The following is a 15,037-nucleotide window of genomic DNA, read 5'->3' on the forward strand; positions in this document are numbered from 1 at the left end:
GGGGAACTCTATGGTGAGGGGCGGGGGGGGACGCCGTGCGGGGCCGGTGCGAGGAGTGGGGCTGAGGGGCAGGAACGGAGCGAGGTGTGGGGCTGTGGGGCAGGAACGGGGCGAGGTGTGGGGCTGTGGGGCAGGAACGGGGCGAGGTGTGGGGCTGTGGGGCGTTGTGTGGCCTGGGGCCAGGTGTGGGGCTGGCTAGGGACTTGTCGGGACACGGTATGGGGAGGTGTGGGGCCAAGCCGCGGCTGTGGGGCGGGGGAGATATGGAGCGGCTGTGGGGTCGGCTGGAGGCTCGGAATGGGGCTGGGGGTGGCAGAAGGGGGGGGCAGGGGTGCAGGCAGTGCCTGACCCACCACTTCCGTGGAGCAGGGGGACGCAGCCAGCCCCCTCCGGCCCCCATGAAGCTGCGGGACGCCCCCTCGTCCTGCCCATCTCTGTGGCGGTCCCTGCCCTGCCCGCCGGCCGAGCTGCGTTTGGACCTGGTACTGTCATCGGGACAGACCTTCCGGTGAGCTAGCCCGGGGGTCTCAGGCTCCCACAGCCCAGCCCAGCAGGGTCCGGGCCGGCCCCGATGCCCCGGTGTGCGGCAGGTGGTGGGAGAGCAGCCCGGGGGCCTGGACAGGCGTGCTGGGGGAGCGCGTCTGGACACTGCGGCAGGACCGGGACCGGCTCTGGTACACGGTGTATGGCGAGGAGGAGGAGGAGGAGGAGGAGGATGGGCGTCCCGCCAAGGCAGCAAAGCTAGACGGTGCTGAGACAGACCAGATCCTACACGACTACTTCCAGCTGGATGTGGAGCTGCCGGCCCTGTACCGCACCTGGGGGGCGGCTGACCCCCTCTTCCGCAAAGTGGCCAACGACTTCCCAGGTGAGGTGGCCATAGGGGATGGCCATGGCTCTGGCCTGGCAATCACTCACTGAATCCTTCCGTTAGGAGTGCGGGTGCTGCGGCAGGACCCCGTCGAGTGCCTCCTCTCCTTCATCTGCACCTCCAACAACCACATCTCCCGCATCACCGCCATGATCGAGCGCCTCTGCTCTGCCTTCGGCCGCCGCCTCTGCCACCTCGACACCCGGCCCGTCCACGCCTTCCCCTCACTCTCTGCACTCACAGGTACAACACCGCCCCAATGATGCCATTGTTACCCCACCGTGTCCTCACCAGCACCCACCCACATCCCCCTGCTGTCCCCACACAGGAGCTGATGCCGAGGCCCAGCTGCGGGCGCTGGGCTTTGGCTACCGGGCCAAGTTTGTCAGCGGCAGCGCGCGGGCCATCGCCGAGGGGCTGGGTGCCGAGGGGCTGCACCAGCTGCGCTCCGTGCCCTACGCTGAGGCCAGGCGGGTGCTGTGCACTCTGCCCGGCGTGGGCACCAAGGTGGGTGCCGTGATGGAGGGGACAGGGCACGGGGGCTGTCGAGGGGGCTGATGGTGCTGTCTGGTGGCAGGTGGCCGACTGCGTCTGCCTGATGGCGCTGGACAAGGCGGAGGCGGTGCCGGTGGACACCCACGTCTGGCGCATTGCACGGCAGCGCTACGGCGCCGTGCTGGGCGGCAAGAGCCTGACCCCCCGAGCCCACCAGGAGATTGGTGAGCGCAGAGCTGGGCCCTGGAGTGGGACCCTCAGGATGGGGATGGTGTCCCCAGTACTGATGTTCATCCTCTCTCCACAGGTGATTTCTTCCGGGGTCTGTGGGGTTCCCGTGCTGGCTGGGCACAGGCGGTGAGTCCCTCCTACCCCCTTGGTACCTCAGGGCTCACCCCCAGTTCAGCTGTGCCCACCCCCCATCATCTCTCCCCACCCAGGTCCTCTTCTGCGCTGACCTTCGCAAGGGCCAGGAGCTGGCCAGCAGCCGGGATGGGGCCCAGGGGGACCAAGGCCAGGACAGCCATGGGGATGGGCCCCCCTAGGAACACCCCAGGTGGGAAAGAGCCCTCCCAGAGAGTAACTGGAGGGGCGTCACTGCCAGCCAGGGACACGCAGGGCTGTAGGCAGCTGCCTGTCCCCTGCCCACTGTGTGCTGGGGGGTAACTGTGTGTGTAGGGCTGTGTGTCCATCCCTACCCAGGGCAGAGCTGAGCCAAGCGACGTTGGCCTCTTGTCTTTATTACAAGCAATAAAATAGAAACATCCACTTGGAAAATTCTCCTTGAACATGCTGGGGAGGGGGCAGTGCCAGAGGAGGCGTGGGGGGTGGGTGGAGGCCTGGGTCGAAGCCCTAAGCTTTGAGGGGGCGGCTCTTGGAGGCTGCCCCTGCCCCAGGGCAGAGCTCTGCTGTGACCACGCTTGGTATGAGCTGGGCAGGGTGCTCCCACCCCCAACACTGCAGCCCCCTCCCGGCCCCGTGCTGTGCCCATGGGAGGGACAGACCCTCAGGATGGGGCTGTGCTCAGTATGGTGTGAGGTGCCGAGTTCTGCTCGTGGGTAGGGGCCCACAGTCTGACCCTGTGGGAAGGAAGTGGGGTGAGCACCAGGCAGCAGCCCCGGGGGTGTGGGACAGAGACCAGGGGGAGTCGGGGCTCACCATTGCTGTTACCCCCCACAAGTTGCTCGCTGGGACTGGTGGGAGTTGTCTGCCCAGGGCCCTCCAGGCTGGTTCCCAGATGCAGCTTCCGCATGTGTCTCACCACCGCCGTGGCATTGAAGGCTTGCTGCCGACCCCACAGCATCCGTCACCTGGCACAGGGGGGGCCCTGCACCCCCCAGCACCTGCAGCTCCCTCTCCCCCCCCATCACTTACCTTCCACTTGCTCTTTGCAAAGTTCTTCTTGATCTGCTCGCTCACTGACTGGTGGATGTTCTTGTCCAGGGCTGTGTCCCCGGCAATCCTGGGGCAATGGGGGATGAGGGGGTCAGTGGGGAACCCCTGCCCCACGGCTGCTGTGGGGTGAGCTGGGGAGGGGAGTGGGTGGGCAGCTGTAGGTTCCCCCTTACCAGGGATGCTGCAGGGCTTGCTCACAGGTGAAGCGCTTGGCAGGGTCCTTCTCCATCAGGTGCTGGATAAAGTCTTTGGCTGGACCAGGGTGTGGAGCAGTCATCAGTGCCTGCACCTACTCCTAGCCCCTTCCCCTCCTGGCTACAATCCCACTGCCTGGTGGTCCTGGCTCACCCGACTCTGAGATGTCGTCCCAGTAGGGAGAGTCAAACTCGTACTCAGCCCGCAGGATTTGCTCAAAGAGTTTGGCATCGTTCTCATCATAGAAAGGGGGGTAACCGCAGAGCCTGGGGGTGACAGCAAGGGGGATGCTGGTCCAGGGCAGCCCTGGGTGAGGGGGCAGAACCCTGTGGAGGGGAGGGGGCAGGAGGGAAGCTACGTACAGGATGTAGGCTATGACCCCAATGGACCAGCAATCCACCGCCTTGCTGTAGGGCTTCTGTGCCAGCACCTCAGGGGCTGGGGGGACACAGCAGGAGTGAGGGGGGACCTCAACCCCACAGCCGGGGCAGTGGCAGCCCCCACAGGTGCTCACCCACATAGCCGGGGGTGCCGCAGGCCGTGGACATGACGCTGCCGCAGCCCTCGATCTTGGACAGCCCGAAGTCACTGATCATGATCTTGGAGTCCTCATCCAGGCTGTAATAGAGCAGGTTCTCGGGCTGTGGGGAGGGGCAGTCAGGGTGGGTGAGGCTGGGGTCCTCTCCCTGCCACCACAACCAGGGTGGCTGCACATGTCACTACCCCCATTGTTCACCTTCAGGTCACGGTGGACAATGCCCATGTCATGCAGGTACTTGACGGCGTCGAGGATCTGCCGGATCAGGGCACTGGCGTCCCGCTCGGTGTAGAAGCCCTTCTCCACGATGCGGTCAAAGAGTTCCCCCCCTGAGACCCTGCAGGGACAGGCAGTGGTGGTCAGCATGGCCCATCTGGACACCCCCCACCCACAGTGTCACTTACAGCTGCATGATGAGGTAGAGGTGGGTGCTGCTCTCATAGATGTCATCCAAGGCCACGATGTTGGGGTGCTTGATCCTGTGCGACAGGAGGCAAGGGGGGAAGTGAGGGGGCTTCTGCTGCCCCCCACCCCAGCCCCCACCAGACACGGAGCAGCCGGGCTCGGCCCTGCGGGGCGTCACGCGCCACCAGCTATTTTAGGCGCTGTTGATAACACCCGGTGATGGGTGCTGGCTGCGGGGAGCCGTGCTGGAGGGGGAAGTAGGTGCAGGGTGGGACCCCCCCACCCTGGTGCTGAGGCAGCCCCTACTTGTGGAGGACGTCGATCTCATTCTCAATGCTGGTCTCCTTCCCCTCCAGTGCCTTCTTGGCGATGCACTTGATGGCCACCAGCTTCTGTGTTGCCTTCTCCTCCGCCAGGACTACCTCAGAGAAAGCCCCCCTAGGGAGGTGGAGGGAAGGAGAAGGGTGAGTGGGGCAGGGGGATACTGCCAGAACTGCTGCAGCCGTGCCACGATTGCCATGGCAACGGGCAGAAAGTCCAGCTATTTTTAGGAGAAAAACGAGCAGGAGCCACCCGCCGGGACGGCCGGACATGGGCCCCACCAGGGATGGGTGTATGGGCTGCACCGTCCCCTTATCCAGCAGGATAAGGCCGTGGTGGGGAATGAAACCTTGAGTAGGTTTTGGCAGGCATCCTGCAGCACTCAGGGCCACCTTGCCTGGCTCGGCAGGGGCCACCTGAAGGCCGAGGTGGCCAGTGGTCAGCAGAAGCCGTGCCGTAATTAACCGGCTAATCCAGCCTAAGAGCCTTACAGCGCGTCAGGCACCCCCTTGCCAGCCAGGGGAGCCACCTCTGGCCACCTCTTGTCCCTTATGGTGGTCCCCCCCCAATTCGGGCCACCCTTTAAGGTGACGCAGCCCGGGGCTGCGGGGGGGGGGGAAGGCGGTCACCGCCGGTGGGTTGTCACCGGTGTCGCTTATTGACTCACGTGCCCAGGACCTCTCGGAAGTCATAGATGCGCCGAATGTCCTCGGTCCTCTTCTTCCAGGCGGGGCCCTCCTTCCCCAGCGGCATGGTGCCCCGTGGGGACACCTGGGACACGAGTGGGGACAAGTGTGATTGAGGGTGGGGGGCGGGAATGTGACACACTCTGGGCCCCTCCAGTTGCCCACCCGCCCCGCGACCGCCAGTAGGTCGGTCGCGGGGCGGGTGGGCAACGGGAGGGGCCGTGTGACACTCGTGATTGCGTGGGCTCTGACGTAATAGCCGTCCCCACGCGTGGACACCCCCCGCCCCGCCCTTACCCACGGTGGCCCCGGCCCCGCGCGGAGCAGCGGCGACTCCTCCCGGGCAGCCCTGATGTCACGGTGAGGGGGCGTGGCTGATGGGAAAGGGGCGTGGCCCGTGGGAAAGGGCGGGGCCAATGGGAGAGGTGGGCGGGGCCTTTCGCTGAGACGAGACACGCGTGACCTCGGGGTCACGCAGCAAGGGGGGCTCGTGGGGGGGTCCTCGGTATTTTCACCCCTGCCACCAGAATTAGAGCCAGGCAGCACCAGCCCCCACGCCACCCCACGGTGTCCCCAAGGCCACCATGCCACCACCTGCACCAGGATCTCTTTATTGCCCACGCACAGCAGCAGAACACAGCGGTACACGGAGACCCCCCCAGCCGCCCCCCACCCATCTTGTGGCAGACGGGCTCCCCCCCCAGGGCCATGGGGAGGGACGTGGCACTGTGGGAGCCACCACATCTGCCCCCATCCCTGCTGATGTCACTCTTCCAGAATAACAAAGGGACACAGGAGTCGAAAGTGCTGGCCGTGGCGGTGGGGACATTCCTGTGAGGGACCTCTGTGGGGTCCCCAGCCCGGGTCAGTGACAACCCCATATGGGGAAAAGACAGCAGCCAGGACCCGTCCTATGTGGGGGGCTGAATCCCCCTGTCTCACGCCGGCAGGGTGCAGGCATCAGGGACACAACCACTGCCCCTGGCTGCCAAGGTCCATGGTAGAGGGTTCTTCATCCCCCTGCTACCCATCCAGCAGCTTAAGGATGCTCTCCCGCTCCTTCAGGGTCTTCCAGGCCTGGTCCTTCTCCTTCTTGGTGGGCGTGCGCTTCTTTTGCCGGGCAGCCATGATCTTGCGGAAGGCTTCCATCACCTCATTGTCAGCCATGCGGACGCGCTGCCGCAGCTCCTGCCGGTGCAGCTCCTCCTTGGCCAGCCTGGAGGGGACACACACAACACTGGGGGTGTCAGCCCCTGCTGGGGGGAACCCCTTGCCTCCACCCCTGCCCATCCCAGCCTACACTCACCTCAGCAGCTCGTGCTTCTTGGCACGGTTGTGCGCGCTGAGGGCTTTGAGCTCTGCCTGCCTCTTACGCAGCTCAGCCAGCACCTCATCCTCAGAGTCTTCAGCTGGCCGGTCCTCTGACTCCAGCAGGCCCTGGGCCACCAACTCCTCCTTGATCCGCCCCTCCAGTGACTTGGTGTGGGGGACACTGCCAGGGAGGAGAGAGGCTGCTGCTCACTGCATGCCCTTTGCTCCAGCAGGGAAGCTGCTGGAGTGTTTGGTGTCCCCATGAGCAGCACCAAGATCTGGGGCCACCTCAGCTGCTCACCTGAAGGGCTTGTTCTGGCTGCGGGGAGATGTGCCAGCACCATCAGCTCCTGAATCCTTGCCAGCAATCTCGGGGATGGGAGAGTCTTCCACAGGGGAGATGATGTTCTCCTGCCAACCAGAGCACAAGGTAAGGGTCATCACGCTGGTCCTTGGTGATGCTGCCCCATGGGGGCAGGGCCCCACGGAACCCGAGCACCCCACGGAGCCTTCTTACCTCCACAAGGGCCTGGAGGAGACGCTGTGTCAGGGGCCCGAAGGGACACCCATCCTCTGGCTGCTCATGCTGGGCCTCTGACTTCTTCAGCAAGGCATCAACATCTGGGAGGAAGCAGATGGAGGGAAAAAAACAACCTCAGACACAGCCAGGTGAGCAGCAGGGCAGCCTCCACCCTGGGGGCACAGGACAGGTGATCAGGGCTCACAGCCCCTCTGAGCAGAGGTGGGGGGGATGGAGGCACCTTTGGTGTCCAGCTCAGTGAGTGGCCCCAGGACACCTTTCTTCTTGTCAGCAGCTGCTGCTGCCCGGGCTCCATCCTTCTGCTCCTCCAGCAGGTCCTCCTGGGCCCAGCGCTGGGAGTAATGCTTCCCCAGGGGCGGGATCTGCAGGAGAAGGGTTTGGCACAGCTCCCGGAGCCCCCCGCCTCACCTCCCACCTCCCACCCCCACCCCATGCTGCAGCATAGTCTCCAGTTGGGAATGATCATTGTGAGGGGATGGAACAGCTGAGGGTTAGGAGAGACTGGGGAGAGAAGGAAAGGGATGGCTGAGGAGGGGTCCAGGTGGACTCAAGTTTTTCACCTTGTAATGCTCAGCCTCATCCTCCGGTGGCTTGAGCAGCTCCTCCAGGACTCTGACCTCCTCGTTGGTGAGATCAGCACAGTACGGCTCCACTGATGCCCAGAACCTACAAGGATGGATGACACGTGAGGGAGAGCTGCAGGGGAGCCCACAGGGAGACACACACCCACTGTCCCTCCAGGGCACCTCTTCCCTCGGGCTAGAGGCAGCCCCTGCCAGTGCTGGGTGCTGCAAGGAAGGAACCAAACAAACCCAATGCCCCCCACAACCCACACACCTGTTTGGCGCATCGTTTTTGGGAATGCGAGGCACATCAATGGGATCATCCTGAAACTCATATTCCTGGATCCTGGGCTGCAGGTTTTTGGATTTGGGCCGTCCAGGGCCAGGCCCAGTCCCGTGGCCCCCTTTGCCCTCCAGCTTCTGCTTCTTGGGCTTTCCATGCTTGACAGAAGTGCCCACATCGTGGTCCTTGCTCAGCTTCAGGAACCGCCGGTCGCCCTTCTTATCCTGCCAGTCCGTCAGGATCTGGAAGGGAGCGATGCCTGGTCGGGTCCCGCAGCCGGCGCTGGGCAGGGATGGACCAGCGGCAGCCAGCCCCTCGGCGGGAAGGAGCGGGACGGGGAGCCAACCCTCCGGCTGCAGTCCCGGCACCTGGGTCTCAGCCTCCAGGACGCGGAGGCGGCGGCTGGCGGAGGAGAGCAGCGTCTCCAGCTCCAGCTGCAGCGTGTCCAGCTCCTCGATGCCGATGCCGTCGTCCTCCGAGCGGGCCAGCACCGCCGTGTACCGGGGGCACACCTTCACGTGGTCCACAGACTTGAAGTCGTGGAACTGAAGCGGGCAGTCCTTCAGCTCACTCATGGCGGCGGGCACGGGGACCGACGGGGCAACCGAGAGGGCCACGGGGGGCGGCGGGGAACCGGGGATCGGGGAAGCCGAGAGGAAAGGCAGCGGAGCTGGGGGCTACGGGAAGCCGGGGAGGCTATGAGGACACGGAAGGGTGCCACGGGAGGCTACGGGGAGCAACGAGGGGACCGCGGTGGCCACGGGAGGACGGGGGACAGGGGAAGCTGAGAGCGGAGGAGGGAGCTATAAGGATCCGAGGGCACTGGGAGACACCGGGGGGCCCGGAGGAGCGCCGGGGGACAGCGGGGGCCGGGGGCGCCGAGAGCGCCGCGGGCCGGGCCGGGCCTAGGCCGATCGCTGCTTCCGGCCCCCGCGGGCGGCGGGAGCCCCGCCCCGCGCTCCCCCATTGGCCGAGCCGCGCCCAGCGCCCGCCGCTCATTGGTCCGGCCCGCTCGCCATCGCCTTTGCCCTAATATGGAAGCGCTGACAGGAGCGTACCAAGCACCGCGGGGCGTGGGGGGGATGCGCGGGATCCCGCCGCCTCTTCGGGCCTCCGCTTCCGCCTTCGCTCTGAGCACCGCTCCGCAGAACCGGTGCTTCACCGCTCTGCGCCTCAGAGAGGCCGCTTCGGCACCGCTCGGGCCCTGGAAGCTGGGCTGGAGCCTCTCGCCTCCCCCCTTCTTGCCGCAGTGGGAGTTCCTGCGCATCCCGGAAGAGAGGACCGAGCACTTCCGCCTGCCGGGACCGGACCGCAGCCGCCACCATGGTAGGGCGGGGGGTGCCGGGCTCGGCTGGGGGGCAGCGGCTGCGATGAAGGAGCCGGGGATGAGGGGGCTGGAGCCGGGGGGAGTGGGGCCGGGTGCTTGGAGCTGTGGTGCTGGAGCCGGGATGATGGCGGGGGCAGGCGGCGGGAACCGGGCCGGGCCGGGGGGGCTGACGCCTCTGTGTCCCCGCAGACCGCCACGCTGCGCCCGTACCTGAACGCGGTGCGCGCCACGCTGCAGGCTGCGCTGTGCCTGGAGAACTTCTCCTCGCAGGTGGTGGAGCGGCACAACAAGCCCGAGGTGGAAGTCAGGTACGGTGGCGGGAGGGCCCTGGAGACCACTGGCCGGTCCCTGCCGCGGTGCTGCCAGTACTCGCCCTCTGCTTAGCCCTGACGGGAGGGGGCTCCGCAGCCTGGCCGGCCTCTTCGCTCGCCGGCTGATCCCCTCAGACATCCGGGCTGGTGCCGGCAGGGAGGGAGGATCTAGCTTGGGATCCACCTCGGGGCTGGACAGTTCCAGGAGGCAGGAAGCATCCTGCAGCGGCATGAAGCAAAATCTCCACGTTTCTTCGAGCCCCGCAGTTCCCCGCCTACGTGCTCCCCATCCCCATGTCTGACCAGTAAGCCCTTCCTCCCGACTCAGCCTGCCCTTGTTCTGCTCGCAGGAGCAGCAAAGAGCTGCTGTTGCAGCCAGTGATCATCAGCAGGAACGAGAAGGAGAAGGTTCTCATCGAGGGCTCCATTAACTCTGTGCGTGTCAGCATCGCGGTGAAGCAGGTGAGGCAGGGCAGGGCAGGGCAGTGGGCTGGCAGCACAGGCCTGGCACAGGGGAAGACTCAGTTCCCTTTCTGCTCCCCAGGCCGATGAGATCGAGAAGATTTTGTGCCACAAATTCATGCGCTTCATGATGATGAGGGCCGAGAACTTCTTCATCCTGCGCAGGAAGCCCGTGGAGGTGAGGTGATATGGAGGGGGCAGAGCAGGTCCCAGCTCTGCTTCTGACACTGGGGGGGTCTTCAGCAGGGAGCTGGGATGCCAGGTCATGTGGTGGGTGCCCTGGGTGCTCATCTCCTGGCTGCTTCTGGCTTCCCTAGGGCTATGACATCAGCTTCTTGATCACAAACTTCCACACGGAGCAGATGTACAAGCACAAGCTGGTGGACTTTGTCATCCATTTTATGGAGGAGATTGACAAAGAAATCAGTGAGATGAAGCTTTCTGTCAACGCGAGGGCCCGCATTGTGGCAGAGGAGTTCCTCAAGAACGTGAGGCTCTGAACTGGGAGGAGGCGGGTCCCTGATTTCATGAGTAGGGTGGGAACTCCAACCCACTGTGGCCCTTGTGCCCAGAGCCCCCCCTGGTTGAGTGGGTGAACCCCTTGGGGATTTGGGGAGGATGCCCGAGGTGTCTCACACCTCTTTTGCTCATGAGGTGCCAACTTTGAGACTCATGGAGTGTGCTTTGGGGTGGGCAGCAGTTTGGGGGGGGGGAACACAGCCCTTTGTGTGGCTGCTGCTGTGGGACACACAGTCCCTGGGAAGGCAGTGGGAGAGGCAGAACCTGGAGCTTGCTGAGCAGCATCTGCTCTCAGCATCCCTCCCTGGTGCTGAGGAAAGTGACAGCCGCGGGCAGGGACTGACGGCCGCCTGTCTTCTCCTCTCCTTCCAGTTTTAGGCCGTGGTGCAGGACCCCGTGGCCCCTGACGCCTGTGCCCGCCGGGCACTCTGCCTGTGCCCGCTGCCCTGCAGCCCCTGGCCGTGCCGGGGGCCGTGCCGGGAGCAGCTCCCGCTTGCGGCAGAGCGGCCCCGGCCGCTGCCGCTGTCTCGTCTCGTTTTATAAACGGTTTCGTTTGCTGTAACCGCTGCCTCCTCCCTCCCGCCGCACCGGCACCGAGAAAAAAAATGGGGGGGGGGAGGGAAGGGAGTGGGCGGGACCTGCGCACGAGGGGCGGGGCGGGGCCGGGCGGGTCGCCATGGCAACGGCAAACAGCGGGGGCGGTCCCGACGGTGCGGGGGATGCAAAAGGAGGGGTCTGGGGAGGGGTATGGGAGGGATTGAAGGGGGATGGGAGGGAATACCTGAGTGTAGTGAGCGAAAGGTGTTGGGGGTTGGCCCGGAGCGGCTGGGAAGTTTGAATGGAAGGAGGCTGTAGGCAGGGGGGATGTGCACAGTGGGGCTCCACGCTCGGCACCAGAGGGCTGGCGTTTGTCCCCTCTTCAGGACTGTGGAGTCCGTGTGATGGCCAGGTCTGGGGCTCTGCCACCACAGCGGGGTTGAGGGGGCTGCATTCTGCACTGGCCCACCATGTCCCTAGTGGGGCAAGGGGACACTGGACCTGTTTGATGCCTGGGGGAGGGAGAACTGCCTAAAGCAACCTTCACCCTCAGGCCACCGTGGCACTGTGCCCCAGGGAGAGCAGTGCTGCAGGCACGCAGCCCTGGCTACTGCTGGAGCAGGAGTCATCCTGATTGTCCCCTGGTCTGCGAAGCTGGGGACAAGGGCATGGCGAGACAGTGTGTTGTCTCTGGGGACACCAACATGAGACTTGTCAGGTCAATGGATACTGTGCTGGGCCCCCCTGGCTCAGTCAGCCAGAGGCATGCAGGTAGGCAGGTGCCATTCCCCCCTCCCTGCCTGTCCTGTGGGGCTGGGGACAAGGGGTCAGCCAGGGTTGTCCTCACAGGGCAAGTGGCCACCAGCAGGTACCATGGCTACCACCACCCCCGTCTTGATCCTGAGCGGCTCAAGAGGGCCAGGATGCATGTGGAGAGGGCCATCAAGGTGAGGGGCTTGATCTTTTTTCACCCCCACCCCCTGCCATCACGCTGTGTACTGGTGCTCTGTGCATTTATGGCTCTGAGTGAGAGCAGAGATAGAGGGACCAGGTGTGGGCCCCGCTGAGCTCTTGGGTTCCTTCCCAGGAGAAGAAGATCTTCATGGTACAGGGCCCCTACCCCATCATCCGCAGCCTGCTGCGTGCTCGGGGCTGGGTGGAGAGGAAGTTCCCCAGGGCAAGCAGGCAGCTGGAGAAGCATCATGGCTGCCAGAAGCAGCTCCAGGAAGAGGAGGAAGAAGGTGATGGTGCTGAGCAGGGGGAGGCAGTGCCTTCCCTGGGGACCTCAGAGTCCCCATGGCCACCTGAGGAGGAAGAGGAAGAGCAGTGGGAGGAGGACCCTGATGGCATCCACAAGTTCATGGTTAGTTAAAAGGGCGAGAGCTGAGCTCTGCTGCAGCTCCCAGCACCCTTGCCCAGGATCCCCTGGGGTGGGTGAGGGTGAGATGGGAGGGTCTGTGCCTTACCCTGGCCTCCCTCTCTCTCCTGCAGTCCCACCTGGTGCGGGACCAGGTGCCATACTTCATTTGGACCAACCGCTGCAATGCTGTTAACTATCGGCGGCTGCAGCAGGACCAGGTGGTGAACCACTACATAGGGGCCAGTGCCTTTACCACCAAGGTGGGAGCCTGGAGCACCCAGGGGGAACATTACAGGGCTGAGGGTTGGAGAGGTATGTCAGGGACTGCCACTCTTCTCTAAACAGGAAAGGCTGTGCCTCAGCCTGCAAAACCTGCCCTGGTGTGACCAGGCTGACCCCAACACCTTCTTCCCCCGGTGCTACCGGCTAGGGTCTGCAGATGAGCAGCAAGCCTTCATTGGTGAGTTGGGGCCATTGCCCTCCTGTCCCCTCCCCACCCTGTGCTCCCAGTACCCTTGTGTCCTGCACGGGACCAGGCAGGGACCATGTCCCTCACTCGCAGAGGATTTCCGCCTGACGGCAGCTCGCAGCCTGCTCAAAGTGGCCCTGGGGAGGGCTGAGGGTGCACGGATGGGGATGGAGCAGCCCTCAAAGTCTGGTGAGGGGTCAGGTAAGCACGTGAGAGGGAAGGGGAGCTTGGGGTCAGAGGCATATATGGGGGTTGAGGCTCTGCTCAGGATCCCTCACTCCCTCCTGCCAGCCCACCTTATGGGTGCTCCATCCCCATGCCCCCAAAGTCACCTGTCCCTCAGGGAGACTCTGTGCTGTAGCAAAATGGGTCCCCAGGAGCCATGTCCCTCACCCCGTGTCACCCACAGCAGGGCTGGGATCCCCCCTGCTCCCACAGCTGGTGGAGGAAGCCCTGCAGCTCTGTGGGCAGCACCTGGGCAGTCTGGGGCACCAGGACATCGATGGGGACACCTTGTCCCCCGGCATGACAGGCACCAACTGGGACCGCTTCCTGCAGGATTACTACCGCGTGGTGCAGTGAGTGCTGAGTGGGATGGGGGGGCACAGACGTGGGGCCAGCACTGAACCCCCCTATCCCCTCCACAGTGAGGGGGCTGTGCTGGCACTGAGTGGGTCACAGCGGGACCAGTGCCGGGCCCTGCTGCAGCACATGGCGGGGTGGCTGCCCCAGCTCAGCATGGAGGGACACAGCAACATCTGGATCCTCAAGCCTGGTGCCAAATCCCGCGGCAGGGGTAAGGCCTGGGGGTAAGCAGGAAGCAGGGGGGCCCAGCCAGAAAGGGGATCCCATTGTCACCGTGTCCCCCAGGCATCACCTGCACAGCACGGCTGGAGGAGGTGCTGCAGGTGGCAAAGGCCTGCACGGCATCCATGTCGTGGGTGGTGCAGAAGTACGTGGAGCGGCCCCTGCTCGTCTTTGGTACCAAATTTGACATCCGGCAGTGGTTCCTGGTGACCGACTGGAACCCCCTGACTGTCTGGTTTTACCGGGAGAGCTACCTGCGCTTCTGCTCCCAGCCCTTCTCCCTGCGCCATCTGGACCCGTGAGTGCCCCCACCCCTGCATCCCAGCACCCCAACCCCCCACTAACCCAGCCCCACTCTCTCTGCCACAGCGCCCGGCACCTCTGCAACGTCTCCATCCAGAAGCGGTACCGGCTGGCACAGAGCCGGCACCCCCAGCTGCCCCCTGACCAGATCTGGTCCTGCAAGCAGCTCCAGGCACACCTGGCACAGGTGGGGCAGCCAGGTGCCTGGCACCAGGTGATGGAGCCTGGCATGAAGGCAGCAGTGGTGGGGGCCCTGTGCAGTGCCCGGGACCTGGTGAAGCCCCGCAAGAGCAGCTTTGAGCTTTATGGGGCCGACTTTATCTTTGGGGAGGACTGCCAGCCCTGGCTGCTGGAAATCAATGCCAGCCCCACCATGGCCCCCTCCTCAGCAGTGACCAAACGGCTCTGTGCCAGTGTCCAGCGGGACATACTGCGTCTGGTCATTGACCACAGGCTTGACCCTACCTGCCCCACCGGCGCCTTCGAGCTAATCTACAAGGAGGTGGGTTGGGGGGGCTGTGGGGCTGGCACCCCCCATGCACCCTGAACTCTCACTCCCGCTGTGTCCTTCTGCAGGCTGTTGTGCCCCAGCCCCTGTTCATGGGGCAGAAGCTGATGGTGAAAGGCTGCTCCCTGAGGAAGCCCCGGCCAGCCCAGCACCGTTCCTCCAGCAAGGCCCCCACCACAATGCTCAGCCCCACCAAGTCCTCTGCACCCCTCAGCTCATGGCACAAAGCCCCCCTGGTCCCTGAGCTGGGAGCACTGCAGAGGGAGCTGGCTCCTCTGTGGCCACAGAGCCACCACCCCTGCCCCCCCATCTCTGCCCCCCTTGCACCACTACCACAGTCCTCTGTGTGCTCTGCTGGGAGTGGGGGGCTGTCACAGATTGGCCCCCTGCACAGGCAGCCCCAGGCAGCTCTGCCCTGGCTTAGTGTCTGTCCCCTGACCAGGCTGCCTGTCCAGCCACCTCAGGGAGCACCATCTGGCAGCCACTGGGGACCACTGAGCCGAGACCCATCCTGCCAGGGAGATGCACCCACTCAGCGCCTGAACCCCCTGGCCCTGCCCAGGGTCACCAAGTCCCGCTGCAGAGCAGAAGCACCTGGTGGCTCCTGGGGAGATGCAGAATAGCTGTGACACTGAAGGACACTGAGGAGGAGAGAGCATCCTGCCCATCTGGGCTGGAGCAACCTGCGGGCACTTAGCTTCCCCCCTCACTCCAGCAGAGCCTCATCTCTGGGTGGGGGCACCCAGCACACTCCCCACAGGGGCTGCAAAACATGTCTGTGACAGGGAGCCTGGCTCTGCCCTTCTCTTTGCAGGGGGTACATGGGTGGC

The 15,037-nt window shown here is 64.7% G+C and overlaps 5 protein-coding genes across 11 annotated transcripts in view; 2 read left to right on the top strand and 3 right to left on the bottom strand.

Moving 5' to 3' along the window:
• Positions 1-5,787, bottom strand: part of LHFPL4 (LHFPL tetraspan subfamily member 4) — a 69,807-nt gene extending 64,020 nt beyond the window's left edge. The window contains exon 1 of the mRNA XM_071756124.1: positions 5,627-5,787. Within this exon, the coding sequence (XP_071612225.1) occupies positions 5,627-5,787 (161 nt within the window). The remainder of the gene's footprint in view (positions 1-5,626) is intronic.
• Positions 17-2,143, top strand: OGG1 (8-oxoguanine DNA glycosylase). Of its 6 annotated transcripts, none has more exons than XM_071756116.1 (9): positions 58-83; positions 123-146; positions 370-508; positions 591-868; positions 935-1,114; positions 1,200-1,378; positions 1,449-1,590; positions 1,674-1,723; positions 1,807-2,143. In XM_071756116.1, exons 3-9 carry the CDS (start codon positions 399-401, stop codon positions 1,909-1,911), a joined length of 1,044 nt encoding a protein of 347 aa, XP_071612217.1. In that variant the 5' UTR covers positions 58-83; positions 123-146; positions 370-398; the 3' UTR covers positions 1,912-2,143. The 6 variants fall into 6 exon arrangements, with proteins under 6 accessions (XP_071612215.1, XP_071612220.1, XP_071612217.1 ...); XM_071756115.1 differs by having other exon boundaries at positions 68-83; positions 123-166; positions 367-508; XM_071756114.1 differs by lacking the exon at positions 123-146 and having other exon boundaries at positions 17-84.
• CAMK1 (calcium/calmodulin dependent protein kinase I) lies at positions 2,087-5,273 on the bottom strand. Its single transcript, XM_071756110.1, has 12 exons — positions 5,204-5,273; positions 4,888-4,991; positions 4,206-4,337; positions 3,899-3,973; positions 3,693-3,831; positions 3,471-3,597; positions 3,319-3,394; positions 3,110-3,222; positions 2,935-3,013; positions 2,741-2,828; positions 2,525-2,651; positions 2,087-2,445 (listed from the first exon to the last, which is right to left on the bottom strand). Exons 2-12 carry the CDS (start codon positions 4,971-4,973, stop codon positions 2,390-2,392), a joined length of 1,098 nt encoding a protein of 365 aa, XP_071612211.1. The 5' UTR covers positions 4,974-4,991; positions 5,204-5,273; the 3' UTR covers positions 2,087-2,389.
• On the bottom strand, positions 5,507-8,536 carry TADA3 (transcriptional adaptor 3). Of its 2 annotated transcripts, XM_071756105.1 has the most exons (8): positions 7,973-8,536; positions 7,596-7,846; positions 7,319-7,424; positions 6,979-7,120; positions 6,735-6,838; positions 6,519-6,628; positions 6,213-6,398; positions 5,507-6,122 (listed from the first exon to the last, which is right to left on the bottom strand). In XM_071756105.1, the coding sequence occupies exons 1-8, from the start codon at positions 8,177-8,179 to the stop codon at positions 5,930-5,932; spliced, it is 1,299 nt and encodes a 432-aa protein (XP_071612206.1). In that variant the 5' UTR covers positions 8,180-8,536; the 3' UTR covers positions 5,507-5,929. The 2 variants fall into 2 exon arrangements, with proteins under 2 accessions (XP_071612206.1, XP_071612205.1); XM_071756104.1 differs by having other exon boundaries at positions 7,596-8,531.
• Positions 8,537-8,777: 241 nt separating this feature from the next.
• On the top strand, positions 8,778-14,995 carry LOC139801787 (tubulin tyrosine ligase 3-like). The gene is made up of 17 exons (XM_071756449.1): positions 8,778-8,930; positions 9,121-9,239; positions 9,593-9,704; positions 9,787-9,882; positions 10,022-10,192; positions 10,776-10,933; positions 11,314-11,531; positions 11,610-11,707; positions 11,848-12,123; positions 12,252-12,380; positions 12,466-12,580; positions 12,683-12,790; positions 12,999-13,167; positions 13,237-13,385; positions 13,460-13,694; positions 13,766-14,201; positions 14,276-14,995. Exons 1-17 carry the CDS (start codon positions 8,928-8,930, stop codon positions 14,828-14,830), a joined length of 3,147 nt encoding a protein of 1,048 aa, XP_071612550.1. The 5' UTR covers positions 8,778-8,927; the 3' UTR covers positions 14,831-14,995.
• The last annotated feature ends 42 nt before the right edge of the window (positions 14,996-15,037 follow it).

The sequence above is a fragment of the Heliangelus exortis genome, chromosome 12 (assembly GCF_036169615.1).
Source record: "Heliangelus exortis chromosome 12, bHelExo1.hap1, whole genome shotgun sequence".
In the NCBI taxonomy this organism is placed as follows: Eukaryota; Metazoa; Chordata; class Aves; order Apodiformes; family Trochilidae; genus Heliangelus; species Heliangelus exortis.